The sequence below is a fragment of the Rousettus aegyptiacus genome, unplaced genomic scaffold (assembly GCF_014176215.1).
Source record: "Rousettus aegyptiacus isolate mRouAeg1 unplaced genomic scaffold, mRouAeg1.p scaffold_m13_p_15, whole genome shotgun sequence".
In the NCBI taxonomy this organism is placed as follows: domain Eukaryota; kingdom Metazoa; phylum Chordata; class Mammalia; order Chiroptera; family Pteropodidae; genus Rousettus; species Rousettus aegyptiacus.
In genome coordinates this window covers 10,522,319-10,537,178 of record NW_023416290.1, presented here as the reverse complement: position 1 = coordinate 10,537,178, position 14,860 = coordinate 10,522,319, and the positions used below count along the sequence as shown (strand labels likewise).

The following is a 14,860-nucleotide window of genomic DNA, read 5'->3' as shown; positions in this document are numbered from 1 at the left end:
GTGATAAATGACACAGTTTTTTTATAATCAGAAAAAAATATTTTTAACGTGTTGGGACTCATACCTCTACAAAGGCATTTCCTTCTTCCCCAAAATTATCTTTATAGAGGAATTTAAATACATGTCACATCCTTGAGAGAGCTGAATGAACTGAGAAATTTAACTGAGGATTTCCCTTGCAGTTTATGGGATAACGTTGTGATCCAAATATACCCCTCCACAGTTTTGCCATATTACTCCATTGAGGACAGCATGGTGAAGGAGCTAATGCCAAGGAGATAACCACTAGAAAGATTTTCAAATGTACCTTCAGTATTTGTTAAATATCCACAGAGGGAGATGCAAATTTAATGGATTAAATTAATTTTAAAATTAGCACTTTATTTTATTAATACCCCATGCACCATGAATCAAAACAGCATACTCCCTGGAAACTTTGGGTGAAAACATGCAATTTCTCCTCTGAGATTTTCCAATTCATCAAAAGCTGTTAGCGTATTTAGCAATTTACTAAAACATTGTGAAACCTATGACAGAAATATGCTTCTTTGGCATTAAAACATTGGTAACTGTACAAGAAAAAATAAAAAGTAATACTATGAAAAGCAAAGCTTACCTGTGTAACAAGATGATTTAGAAGTCTGATAATTCACTAGAAATCATAATTTTTTCCAATTAAATGCTTTTAAAAACTGTAGTCAAACAGATTATTATCAAGAAAGCCATTTTGATTTGCTATCAAATTTAGTGTTTACAGTTAATTTTCAAGTCACTTTAAAGAAGTTTTGATTTTATTCCTTAAGATAAAAGATTATTTTTAGCATTTCTTATACCAATAACTTAAAATAGTGAATGGGTGAATCCATATCTCATTTTACTTTTTATCCCTTTCAATGTTATATGAGTAATATGTTCACAAATGTTTAAATATACATTTTTGCTACATATTAACATGTACAAAGCTTTTATTATATACCTTTTAAAGACATGCTTCTGTCACTTCACAAAGAGATATTCACATTACAATAAAAATTAAAAACTGTCAATATGAGCCAAAACATGATCATGCTCAGCTGAATCAAGTGAATGATAGTTTTTGTCTTCAGATGGTCTTTCACTTCATTTCATCGTCAAAAGCTGGTGAGGAGAAAATAAAATGGTGGTTCAACTGCTGTATTCATTCAACCAAATCCATTAATGCACCTTTCTATTTGCTGCTCTTGGATCAGATTCAAAAACTTTAAAACTGGGTTTTGAGAAATAAATGAACTTTATAGTTGGAAAGTGGAATCGTAAAGACTGTGGGGAAAAACAAAAACGGGAGAAAAAGGGAATCTAAGTCAGCAAAGACATGACAAAAGAGACAGGTTATTTCTTTCTCAGGTGCCTCTATCGCACCCTGTCGTTTTGAGATTCCAGTTGTTTCCTGGCCAACATCTCTACTTCCTGGCCATGACCCCCAAGCTCCTGTTGAAAACTGAAACCACTGGTGCAGTCAGGCAGAATGGCTGCTCCTTGGGCACCTGACCTGCAGTGTGGTGAGAGAGGTCCACAGCAAAGGGCCTTCCCTGGTCTAGGTTCAATTCAGCATAGGCTCGAAGGGCTCTGCCCTGGCCTGATGTATCTCAGGATGGTCACTCTGTGTCCTTAGACCCTCTCATGGTGCAGACCAGTGCCAGAATTCCCAGATTAGACAGGATGTCTCTCATTTTATAACGGCTAAGTAGGTAGATTGTGAACAGCAGCTGAAGAGTGGAGAAGGAGCCTGGCCAGAGCTGTGATTGTGAGCGTCATGGAGGGGCTCACTTGAGGCCCCAACATGCCACTCTCTCTAGGGTGGCTACAGCTGCACCTGCTCACCTAGTCCAGGACCTGAAAGAGAGTGGGGTGGATATGGAGTGACCAGAGAGGAAGGTGACGGAGTCTGATGACTAGTGACACTCATCTCTTGTTCACACTGGGCTACAGGGATTCCCAATGCCTTCCACAATTTGGAAACATAATGAGATATCTAGTAATCCTCTAGGAAGGTGACCAAGCCTGGTCCTATGAAGCAAACCATTTCTGATATTCCAAATTAGTTTTCTAAGAGAGAAAAATAACTAGGTATAGAAGTTACTGCATCATTGTATTACCTCGAGTCTTTTTCAGACATATTCAGCTAAAACTGAATAAATGATCTCACACCTTCCAACTGAAATAGATTCTTAGACCAACTTTAAGCATAGACTAGTTTTCATAACAATGTGATACTGCTGCATTACAAACACAGATTTTATTTTCTTAAACTAGAAAGAGTATCAATAGAGATTAGGTTCTCAGTTTGTAATAAATATGCTATAGAAATTATGCATTCTATAAATATATGCAGTTTTTTGCTTTTGTGTATCTTTTCTTTTATCCAGTAGTTTCTCCTGCACTATATAGTAGTGACTATCTCTTACACTGAATAGATAAACTGTATGTCTTATACAAGATGGATTATTTCATTCTACATTTACTTAGATTAGACAGATGAGTCTGAACATCTAACTATAGATTCATATGTAAACTTTCAGATATGATGTGTGTTATGTCTGATGTAATAAATATAGAATTATTTCATACTACTTAAAAACAATAGACGCTGCTTTCTTCGAGCCCCCATCAGGGGACAGGCTAAGGCTGTGAGTCTGTTGGAGCACTGCTATGGTTTGCTTTTTCTCCAGAGATGGAATGCTTCAGAAACTGACCAGTAGCACCAATGTATAATCTTGATCGCATGGGCCATTTCTGAAAAAGAATAAACAAGAATCCAAAAGTTAGTATCTATGACAGCTATAATCTGTGATAATAATAATAAAATTCCAAATACTTCAGTGCAAATGCCATATGATGTAGGTTGTAACAATTGTAATTATGAAGTCTAAGGGACAGCATGAAAAAATGTTCATTAGTGCTAACAATAAAAGTAAGAATATACCCAGACTTTGATTATAACTGCATAAAATAATTTGTGCACATGGACAAGAAATAATGGAAAATGAATATAGTAGTATAGGAAAACATATCTACTCACAATGTTTCATTTTAAACTAAAAACTAAAACAAAAACCTAAAGCAAGATTGCTGGCTTTAAAGATATTTTTAAGTTATATGTGGTAAGTATTATATGTCTATATGTGTCAGAGAACTAAAATGAAAAGTGATTAATTCAATTATCTGAACATTTTAGCTAAAAGCAACATCTGGAAGTTGCAAATATTAGAATGTTTAGTGTTATATAGATAGAACATTCAGGTTAAATGTCTGAATGTATTGACATCACATAGCTCTAACCTTTCAGTAATCAATGCATTTGTATTCTGAGTGTGACTTTTCTAAATTCACCTTTAAAATGAACAACGTCTCAAATTATATAATTTATTGCCCAACAGGCATGATGGTGAAAAATATATTACATAAGTAGCCCTTTTAGAATGGACCTGTCCTTTTTTGGAGGGGGTTGTCATATAATCTATTTATAGTTCTAAGGTCCTTGGAATATTAAGGATTACAATACCTTTAGTTACTCAAAATGTACAAATGATCAGACTAAAAATAAAAGATAATTTAATATTGAAGCATTTTGGTAGTGTCTGTAAAATAATGTGTTACAGGTGGCTTCAGTTATGTATATAAAATCTCTTCCCTCAGAACCTGCATAGCACATGGTTATTGCTCTCTTATGGCACATATAACAGTCTCCCTTATGTATTTTTGTCTCCATCTCTATTTAGGGCAGGGATTGAGTTATTCTTATTTGCAGTCACTCTGCTAACAGGGCTTTGCATATAGTAGGCACTTAGTAAATGATTTTAAAACAGACTAGTCACTTGTTCAACAACCACCAATTTCATTAAGATGTAATCTTTGGCCTTGTTTCATTATCCTTAGCTTTTTCTTTTAAAATCAAAATAATTAATCCAGAGGACAAATCAGATTTAACTTTTCTTAAAAGGGTTATAAGACTACAAAAATATTTGGTACATGAATCAAATGCATAAAAACTCTTGTTAAGCTTATTGTTACCTGAAAATTATGGTTCTAACATTACTCATTCAAAAAAACATGGCAAAAACCTTAGGTGAAAAACAACTTGATTTCTCATCTGAATTATATCTCCCGCAAAGAAGTATTTAACAGATGCTTTTTGTATTAAAGTGAACTTAATGTTAAGAAAAATATTTCTTAGAGTATGTGAGAAATGTCAAGTTTAAAAAAATATAATATTAATGGTATATTCGAATAGCATTCTAAGGCACACTTCGGTACAAAATGCATAATAATGACTTTTCAGCTGAAACTTATATAATACATGAATGGAACAGGGTCTATCATAATATAAATAAATATTTCACATTTTTATCTTTAATATATGAAATAGTTTGAGTCTATCAACATTTTGATTACATTTTGCAAAGTAAATTTTGTTAAACCTCGCCACAAAATTTTAAGTTCTTTTAATATTAAAGGGTGTAATTGACCACATTTCAATAATGATTATCAATAATTTATTGAACATGGATATACTTAAGGCTACATCCTAATTTTGTATTTGTGGTTGTGTGTGTGTGTATGTGTGTGTGTGTCAAAATGCTTCAGAATGGTGGCACCAAAAATTTGAAAATTTAGCTTTAGAAAATATAGGGAAGATGATACATTTTGAACAGAAAGCCAGATCAATGTAGGATTTCAAAACAAGTCTAGGAGAAAAAGACAATGCAGAATCTAAATACTGCAATATAGGCAATAAAATTATAATCCTATATACCATATTAAATGAAAACCCTGACCATTCTACCTATATGTATAGAAAACGGATTCTCTTGCCTAATTTTGTACATTACAGAATTTGAATATAGTATTTAATCAGCTCAATATATATGCCAAACTATTATAAAAATTACATAAACACATTGTAGTTTTTCTAACACTCTTGGTAGCTGTCTAGTCCACGATAGTTAACCTTTATTACAACGGACTGAAAATTTACTCTGTGAGGATTCAGAACAGTATTGTTCTCACCGGTTTTACATAAAATTTTCAACACTGGTTTCCTAGGGACAGGTAATTCCATTAGCCCATATTTCATGAATATTTAATTCGTGAAACTTTTCAAACATCTGATAAAAAACACAATGTAACTATGTAAGTTAAAAACACTTAAAAACTCAAAGGCTCATAAATGTAACTCTGATACTAAAAATTACCAAGCACCTCACCAGGCATCTCCCAGAAACCGCTTGCCTGGGAAGGACATCCTGCATCCTCTAAGGTGCGTGAGACGCCCCTATGCAAATAACCCTGATTTAAATCCACTACCTTCGCCCGTTAAGTTTAGCCTTTTGCAGTGGGGACTCCTTGGGCCAAGGTCGCTCTGCCGGTCTGCCCCAGCCTCTGCCTGAGGGAAGGTGAGAGATGAGTGGCATCTGCCTAGGGGCTAGCAGGCCGGGCAAGTCCACGCGCCCTGCTGCCCGCCCCAGCTCCGCAGTGCGCCTTGCCCGCCTACCTTGACAGGGTGCAGGTAGCCGTCGCCGCGCAGGGCGCCCAGTCCGGGATCCGCCGGCGCCTCGGCGTCGTCCTGCAGGCTGCGGGTGAGGTGCGCGATGTAGGTGGTGGCCAGCAGCAGCACGTCCAGCTTGGACAGCTTGGTGTCGGGCGGAACGGATGGCAGCGTGCGCTGCAGCTCCAGAAAGGCGTGCCGTAGAGTCTGCACTCGGCTGCGCTCCCGTGCCGCGTTCGCTGCCGCCGGCCGCCCGCCCCCCGAGCGCGCGCCGACGCCCGCGCCCGCCGGCCCCGGCCCGGTCCTTCCCGGGCTGGAGTCGCGAGTGGCGGCGGCCAGGGGCGCAGGCTCGTTGCTGGCGATCAGAGGGCTGCCTGCCGAGTCACCGCGGTCCATGGCGAATTCCCGCGCCGCGCGCCCTGCGAAGAACCGAAGCGGCGGTGAGGCCCGGACGCCCGTTGGGCTTAACCTGGGGCGCTGCAGCCCTGTCGCAGCTCCTGAGCGCCAGCCTGACCGCCCGACGTGGCTCGCGGCGTTCTCGGAGAGGAGGTCGCTTCGACTGGACGCGTTTGCCTCCCGCGTCTGGGGAGACTGGAGTCAGAGCTCCTGCGCTCCTTAGAAGGCCGAGGAGGGGCGGGGTGCCCGCTTTACTTTCCACCGACAATTAAGCGAAAAGGCTTCTCTACCCGAGAAGAAAGATCTCGGAAGCACAGCTCCGGAACTCGTGGGCACTTCTGGACTGTCATAGGTGGCCAGCCCCGCAGGAAAGATGGTGAGGGTCATTTTAGCGGAGCGCGGTGCCTACGCCGGCCGCTCTCGCACCGTTGGCTTCCGAGGCCCGGGTCCCCGGGGCGACCGCGGGAGCCCAGGGTAATTTCTGCCGGAGGAGTGTGGGACCCCTGGCCTCCCCTCGGACTAAAGTACCTGCTACCCTCTGGGCTTGGGGGCGGCGCCGCGCGGATCGGACCGGGGCCCTTACCTTTCCTGGAACGGCCGTCGAGGGCTCTGTTCCGCGGCGCTAGCGGGGAAGGGGCTTCAAGCCGGGTGTGCGTGGCCAGGACCGCGCGGGTCACTCCATTCTCTTGCAGACGATAGACGGCCCCTTCTAGCCCCCGCTGGGAGCGCCTTTTACGCGGGCGCCCCCGAGGCCGGCGCCTGTACGGGCCAAGCTGGGTGTCCCGACACCACAGCGGGGCCGCAGAGTCCGCGCGCACCTGAGGCGCCGGCGCGGGGTCTGAGCCCTGGCGCAGCCGCCCCCTCCACGGCGGGAGAGTCATTAATCAAAGCGTCTGGCGGGGCGGGGCCCGAGGGGGCGGGGCGGCCGGCTGGCCCCGCCCCTCGCGTCCGTGCCCACCCGGGCAGGACGCCCCGCGTTCCGCGCCTGCGGCGTTGCGGGCCCGCGGGCCCCGACCCCACGTCTGGGCTCTAGGACCCCCGAACCGCTTCGCGAGTGACTCGTCCGGGCCCGGGCGCCGTCCACGCAGGCCCCGAGCTGCGCCGAGGCGCTGCCGTTCTGTGGAGCGTGACCGAGTTTGCCGCGAGGCGGCGTGGAGTGTGCCGCACCGCCGCGCGAGCCTCTTACTTCGCCCCGAGGTAAATGCTCCACGTCCCCCTGCGTGCTCCGGACCAGCTGCCCGGCCGCCCTGCGACACACCGCGCGGACCTCGAGGCTCCCTGTGTCGCCGGTCCTCGAGGAGGGTCCCCAGCCACAGTTCACGGGCCTGGGTCTCGGTCGCTTCTCCCGGGGGCGCGGGCCCACGCCGGCCGCCTCGGATGCCCGCGTGGGGCCCCCGCTTTGAGTCGTTATTTGCACATAACATTTGTCCTGGCGCCGTCCCCGTGCGAGGAACTCGCTGCGGTGCCTTGCGCTCGGGGAGCCGCGGGGAGCGTGGCCGGCGCCGCGCCGCGAGGCGGGTTCGAAGCCGGCCCGGGAGCGCCGGGCCCGCGCGCCCCCGGCCTCGAGGCCCCCGCCGGTGTCGGGCCCCGAGCCTCGGAGGCCAAGTCCCAGTGCGCGCACCAGGTTTTCTAGCGAGTTATTAGTGTATCCTTGATACAATGCCGACAGTTCGAAGGGCAGGACCTTCAAAAATCTTTGGGGTCAGGGCAATGTTAGATTTACATGTTATTCACGAAACTGCCCTTGTGTATGCGACAAATTTCAAACTTTACAGATTTTTAAATTGGAACTACCAAGTATATGGTAATGGTGGCAGTTGAATTTGGATATATCGTTTCACACTTCAGTATATTAGAGTGAATCAGCGTAATCTTCAGGGTCTCATGTCAATTCCCACTCAATAACTAATTAGATTTACACTTTAGAAAGAAGCACACCAAAATACCATTGATTCGAGAAAAGGATTACTTTTTTTTAATGAATGAGAAAACACATCTTCATTTTCCCAGTAAATTTTATGTAATGGGGATTAAAGCAATTGCAAAGCAGTTTCAGATTCAGTAAAAAAGCAAATCAAACAAGAACTTAAAGGTTTTTCTCATATAATGAGACCATATAGATACAGATGACAAAAGATGATGTTGCCTAGTTCTATAAAGGTAAAAAGCAAATGTTTCAGATCCCTTAAGGCTGAGTCGACTCTTTTTTTCCTAACAAATTTTCTTTTGGGTTATGGAGAAGGTGAGGTTTGCGTACACCTTTTTTTGTCACTAAGTTTTCAGAGTCCTTCAAAGAGAGATTCCTGTATTAATAGAGAAAAAAAACATTAAATTATTTAAAAATGAACGTTATCAAAACAGCAAACAATCTAGGAGACAGTAGCAAGGCTAATGATTAGTCACCAAACCGTGTGAATCTTCTCAGGCTTTAAAGGAAGCAGAAACAAAGATTCCTCCACTGGGATAGGAAAGAATGGGGAAATATATATGAGTTGGAGAGGCATTGGAGGGAAGGTGAGTCAGGAATAGGGCGAGGCAAATTAGGTGCCTTACATTTTGCCTCTTTTGCATCTCACATCCTCACCTCAGCCTGGCCTGCTGGAGTCTGCTGTTATTGCCAGAAGAGGGGTGGAGGTGGGGGGCACAACTGAGGCTCTTTACTGCTAACAGTGGTTGCCCACTGGCCAGCTCTTGCCCGGAAGTCAGGTTGGAAAGGACTGATGTAACAAGTCCAACCCGAGGGACCACCCCCTTGTACTATCTGTTGCCACTCCAAGCAGCCACTCTGAATCCTCTGATGATTCTAGATTAGTCCTAATTCCTGCAAGAAACCAGTATTTGCAAGTAAATTAAAAATAGATAAAAATCTTCAAATTTTCAACTGTTAGGTAAATTAGTAACAGATACTTTACTTGACTTTATATGCACTAAGTGCATTACAAAAAAGTACTTTATTTTCCATTTAGTCTTTATGAAAACATTTTGAGGATTTTATATCTTACAGTTGAGAAAATGAAGCTCAGAGAGATTAATTAACTTGTCCAAGGTCACACAGTAAGTGGCAGAGACAGGATTTAGACCAGGCAGATTGATCCTAATGCTTGTGCTTTTTAGCATACTATATTTAATATTTGTATATCATTCTTTGGATTTCTTGTCTAGTCTTCCAGAAAGTACATGGCTTTAGTGTGCTATAAATTTTATTTTACAGAGTGAGATAAAAGTCTTAAAATTATACTTGTCTTTTTTTTTTTAACATAGGTCAAATAATTTGTCATCTTAACTCCATCTCTATAATGTAAAATGATCACGTGAAGAAAATATATCGCTTTGAGGTATGCATATATATATCATACATAGGTTTTATATAATTGGTGCTTTTTTTGCCTTACAACTATTCCCCTTATTGTTTAATTAAGGTATAATTTACATAGATAAATTCACTCTTTCGAGTATATTGTTCAGCAAGTTTTGATAAACATATACAGTCGTATAGCCAATACCGCAATAAAGATATGCAATATTTCATCACTCTTCCTTCCCCCAGAATTTTTTTCTTCATGCTAACCCTTTGTAGTCAACCCTTAGTTCTAGACCACTACTGATCTGTTTTCTGTCTTTGTAGTTTTGCCTTTGCCAGAATATCATAGACTCATACAGTATTTGGCCTTTTAAGTCTGGCTTCTTTCGCTTATGTAATGCTCTTGAGATCTCTCCATGTGGTTTCATGTATCACTATGTCATTCCTTTGTAATGCTGAGTAGTATTCCATTGTGTGGATATACCACAGTTTATACAATCCCCAGTCTGGAGATCTTTGGGTTGTATCCTTTTTTTCGGTGATTGTAAGTAAGCCACTATAAACATTTGGATACAGATTTTTGTGTAAGTATAGTTTTGTTTCACTTTGGAAAATACTTAGGAGCGGGACTGCTAGGTGTGGTAAGTCTGTGTTTAACTTTATAAAGATATGTCAAACTGTTTTACAAAGTGGCTGTACTACTTTTGAATTCCCATAGGTAGTGCCTTAGAGTTCCAGTTGCTCCATATTATTGCTAGCACCATATTTTTTCTTTTTTATCTATATTAATAGATATTTTTAAAGAAAATTTGACCCAATATTTTAAAGTCAGATGATTTCACAATCTAGATATCTTGCTTTCCAACTAATATAATTTCTCAAGTTCAGCATATCTGCCAGGCTACATCGTTTTAGAGCCAAGCAGCTAGAGTTGCCTTTAGTTGGACCTGTGCTCTCCAATTCACCTCAATCATATTTTCACCTGCTTCCCTCACTTACTTCACCCTGCTCATACCTGAGAGAATTTTCGACACCCCCTTCCAGAGTTGAGAGCTTGGCTTTTGAAGTTAGTGACCTGGATTCAAGTCCCAATTCTGCTTCATGGCAATATGTGACTTTGGACCCCTCTAACTGGGCCTCACCAATGCTCATGTCATGTCCCCATTTAGAAAATAGGGCTGATAGTATTTTCCTCTCAAATGGTTCTATGCTTTTTAAAATTTGGGTAATGAAGATTCAGCTTTCAAAATAGACTGGAAAATAATATAATTCTTACAAATGACATGTTACTTAACTCTTATTCATAAAGTAAGCCATTGACAGAATTGAGACTAGAAGGCACAAAAGCTTCCTTAGTCTGTTTTTAAAAACTTTGTTCCTTATCATAATTGCTTTTTATTTTTCGAGGGGGGAGTGGGGAAGTGGGAGGGCAGGGGATGTCCTAATTTCAAAAGGGTGCTTTGAGAACTTCAAAGCAAAATCTTGACATTATACCTACATTACTTATTACATACACATTTATTTTACCTGCAAAATGAATTATATTGAGGTGAGGTTCAACGCAAAGATATTAAAGGCATTTAGAGTTCTGCAAATAAGCTTACATAAGATCATCCCAGAGCTTTGTGACTAAAATATTTCCTAATTTTTAAAAATTCTTTTTTAAGCACATAGGAAATTGTTCAAACATAACCTTAACAGTGATGAAAGCAACTTATTTTTACCGTTTTTAAGGTTCACTTTTTAACTCAAAGAAATCTAATGCTTCCATATTCTAACTGAAGATAGTAGGAATTTTATAAATAGTTAAATAATGTACAATGAACATTTCCTGTGAATTATGGGTCCCAGAGATTCACATTCCTTAAAGGTATTTGAAACTAAGGCATTCTAACCCAGCTAGAAAGTTACTATTTTTGCATTAACGAGAGATGAATTGACTCTATTAATATTGCTTAGGCTTGTAAGATAGTTAATCAAGCAACAATTTGCTTTTTTTACTGTATAGTGCTGTACAGTATTCTCAGTGGATCTTATTTACAATACATAAATGCATTTAATGTCTATTTTAAAATTACTAAGGCTCAAGCACCTCCTAGCATGTTTGAAAAGAGGAAACATATGTCAGAAGTATTTACTGTGACAAACACAGAAAGCAATAATGTGTACATTTTTTGTTTAATACCATATATTATTTTTAATTGGACACTGAAGGCATTTGTTCAGAATCAGCCTTTAAGTAAAAAATAGTTTTGAACTAATCTTTAATTAAAGTGTACATTGATAGTATCGACTTTAGTTTGAGGGTCAAAAACAACATCAATGAGTCTGACTTTTTCCTCCCTGTAGGGAAGGAAGGCTTGTGTAAATATACATGAGCACAGACTGCATGCATTTGTGAAGGAGGTAGAAAACACTCCACTGTCGCTGGACAGATGTTGCTTCACTGCATTACACAGGATTCAGGCACAGCTCCCAGTATGTAGACACTTAAAGGCGCGTGGGGTGCAGACTTTTAGCATTTTGGAAAAAGCACTCTAAGCTCCTTCTCACTTCTGAGCAGGCTTTCCACCCCGAATATTAAATGTGGACTGTGGGCCATGCGTCTGCTGATGCCGGCTCATTGTCTCCCTTGAAGTAATTAAGGGAAGGAGTTGCTTTAATCAACTTTTTAAAAACTAAAAATCTATTCTTTTTGTTTGAGCTATGTATTTTAACACTTTACTGATATTATATTGTCTCTTAGCTTTACACTAATTTAGTAAAATGGTAATGATAGGCACACTAAAAATCTATATCAAGAGCTTAATGAAATTTCATCATATTTTTGGTCACCTTTTATTAAAGAGAGGTAGAACTGATTTTCCCATTTAAGAAAATTTAAATATTTTGTGATAACAATGATATTTTGGCATGCCCTCAGTAAAAATGTTACCGGAGAAAATAAAAAACGTAATTTTTTTTTTTTTCACATTATGAAACTGGAGACTCAGGGTCGAACATGATCAACTTTGCTGCTGGTGACATTCTTTATGTTCTTCTTACAGGAACCCCCCTATTCTGCTGGCTTCTTTTAGGATGTTTTTATAGTACATAGGAGTTTAAAATGCATTTAGCTCAGTACTGAGTGTTCCTAGTTGGGAAAATTAAGATAGACTGATTTGCTTGCTGTTTTGTCAGTGCAGTTCTAGTGATGAGAGCTTTGCTTGGGGCTATAGCATATATTGCATGTGCCACAGCTCACAGCTCACAGCTCTAAATGTGTGTGACAATGTATAGAATTTACCACTGTTTTCTGTGTCCACTTTTATTGTTTTCTTTTTTACTTTAGTGATACATTAGCAAGACCTTTCAAAATACTTGGCAAGAAACACAACTCAAGAACAGCGTTGTGGAATTGACACCAGTTGTGTAAATCTTTAAGAAACTGGTGGGGTGCTTTAGACAAGCTGGCTAAGGTTTTGATGGTAATCACAGGGGCATAAGCAGTAAAGCAGATTTTCACACAACTTCCAGTTTGTGTGTGTGTGTACGTGTGTGTGTAGAGAGGAGGCAAGACCGAAACTAGGACTCCCTGCATCCTGCATACCCCTCCTCTTCTCTCTCAGTAAAGCATTTATAGACCCGCAGGAGCCTCCCAGAAGCCTGCTCTGGCAAGCTTAAGCCAGTCTCCTGGGGATAGGGTAGGACGTGCAGCAGTGTAGCTTATGAGTCTTCCTCAGGTCGCTCCGTTAAGGAATGCTAGGTCACCATCTCTTGACTGGACCCTGTGAAGAGGGTCTCGTGAAAACTCACCTGACTTCAGCAGACAGTTCTGGAAAAAGGAAATGTATTCCAAAGTATGTCTACTGGCTCTGATTACTTTCTCAATGAAATATGCTATTGGCCTTCATTAGAGCAATCATTTTTTGATTATAAAAAAGCTGAATAATTTATGGCTGTATTAAGATCTGGTTTATAATGTCCATAGCATTTATCAACTGTACAGTAATTGTATCACATTTGACTCTCCAACTAGCTTGTTGGAAGGTCTCTGAGTTCAAGACTATCTCTTTTGGGTTTTTATATTCAGTGCTGCCTAACATATAGTAAGTCTATTTATTCATAGATTTATGAATAAACAGAGTTATCTTCTGTTAACAATTTCTCATTATATCAAAGCAGTATCATCTTTTAAAACCCAAAAAGCAATTTTCTTCTCATCAGGAGACTTACAGCTGATTCACATGGAGGTAAATTATTTATATACTCAAGGTTTAGAACAGTGATTCTTAAACTATTTTTTGGATTATAAACCCCTTTGAGAATCTAATGAACTTTTATTGTCTCCTTCTGAGAGACCAGATGAAGAACCTTTGGTTTGGGGAGATGGTAAAAGTAGCCTACCTCTGCAGCGTCCTGGCTTCCTTCCCTTTCCGCCACCATATGTCCTCGCTGTACTCATCCATTCTCTGGTGGACCACCCATCATTAACTGGGCCTCAGGCTGCTTGGATATGATCCCTGCTCCTTCACACATCATACCTGCTGCTCCTGGGACTTTCCTGTCACCTGTCCTGCCTCAAGGGATGACTGCACTTCTTGACTAGCCCCCTTCCACCTTAACTTTGTGACTGTTTGGGCAGAGCAACAGTGAACTTTTTTTTTTTCTTTGGTGCTTGGCCAAGAATTGAGAACACAGCTAGGAGAGACAGATGATGAGCCCCTCTTTCTGTGTGCTTTTGGCAGTCAGGATGTCCCATCCTCCCACAAAAGATAAGTCTCACAAATATTTGAAAGAACCTACCTGGTCTCTTCAGTAACTTTAGGGTTATCTTCTTGAGAGCTTTCTAGAGATGCATTTACATTTGGAAGGTACCTCTGTACATCAGAGAAAAAGACTAATTTTGGTTTACCCACCTGTGGGTAATAAACAGGAACTAAGTGATGCATTGTTTCAAAGTTACCTGTAGCATACAAAGAATTAAAAGCATTCTGCTTTGAAATCAATAAATTGTAAACATGGCATACAACAGCATTAGACTGTCTAAAATTATATTTTATGAAGTGGAATTAAAAAACGTTAAATAGATCCATGCTAAAACCAATTAAAAATTAATATCCAAGATAAAATATCACAGACTTTCATACATAAAAACCTACACAGGAAAGTTAATAGTCACCTCTCATAGACAAAATGTGTACACCAACATTACTATAAATATTAACTTCCCTTGCATTTTGCTATTCTGAGGTTATTTCAGAGTGTTTAACTTTTATGAAGTAGATTAGTCACATACAGTTTTTGAAATATGTTCATGCCTTTATTTTGATCCTTAACATTCCACATCATTATAGATCATTCTCTATTTCCAGCAGTGATTTGCCTTTAAGTGGGGACTGCTTTAATCACTTCTAATTCCCATGCTTTAGCATAGTCTGGGACATATCAAAGATGCTCAGTAAATGTTTATTAAATGAATAAATGGATGTCTCCATCGAAGCTACAGAAGTCAGTGCTAAAAGATATGCATATATGTTGGATTTTGTTAAGTGATTTTGTTTTCAGTTTTGAGTTATATAGTTATGTGGCTATATGTAGAAATTCAGGAAGTACAAAAGTCGCTCTCTTCCCAAGAATTCCTGTTCACTTAATGTATT

At 40.6% G+C, this 14,860-nt stretch overlaps 2 protein-coding genes across 6 annotated transcripts in view; both read right to left on the bottom strand.

Annotated features, from left to right (window-relative positions):
- Window positions 1-360: 360 nt before the first annotated feature.
- On the bottom strand, window positions 361-6,727 carry TCF24 (transcription factor 24). Its single transcript, XM_016152941.2, has 3 exons — window positions 6,504-6,727; window positions 5,531-5,943; window positions 361-2,772 (listed from the first exon to the last, which is right to left on the bottom strand). The coding sequence occupies exons 2-3, from the start codon at window positions 5,918-5,920 to the stop codon at window positions 2,659-2,661; spliced, it is 504 nt and encodes a 167-aa protein (XP_016008427.1). The 5' UTR covers window positions 5,921-5,943; window positions 6,504-6,727; the 3' UTR covers window positions 361-2,658.
- A 1,145-nt stretch (window positions 6,728-7,872) lies between these two features.
- Window positions 7,873-14,860, bottom strand: part of PPP1R42 (protein phosphatase 1 regulatory subunit 42) — a 34,545-nt gene continuing 27,557 nt past the window's right edge. For 3 of the 5 annotated variants that reach the window (XM_016152936.2, XM_016152934.2, XM_036233294.1), the window contains 2 exons: window positions 14,007-14,166; window positions 7,873-8,223 (listed from right to left, as the gene is read on the bottom strand). In XM_016152936.2, coding sequence (XP_016008422.2) covers window positions 8,106-8,223; window positions 14,007-14,166 — 278 coding nt within the window. In that variant the 3' untranslated portion in view covers window positions 7,873-8,105. Of the gene's footprint in view, window positions 8,224-14,005; window positions 14,167-14,860 lie in introns of those variants that run through there. The other 2 variants (XM_036233295.1, XM_036233296.1) reach the window with 2 other exon arrangements.

Excerpts from the sequence above, each read along its gene's own strand:
- TCF24 (XM_016152941.2), bottom strand. The coding sequence starts at position 5,920 with ATGGACCGCGGTGACTCGGCAGGCAGCCCTCTGATCGCCAGCAACGAG. Across the intron at positions 2,773-5,530 it reads GCTACCTGCACCCTGTCAAG|AAATGGCCCATGCGATCAAG; the intron begins GTAGGCGGGCAA and ends ATTCTTTTTCAG.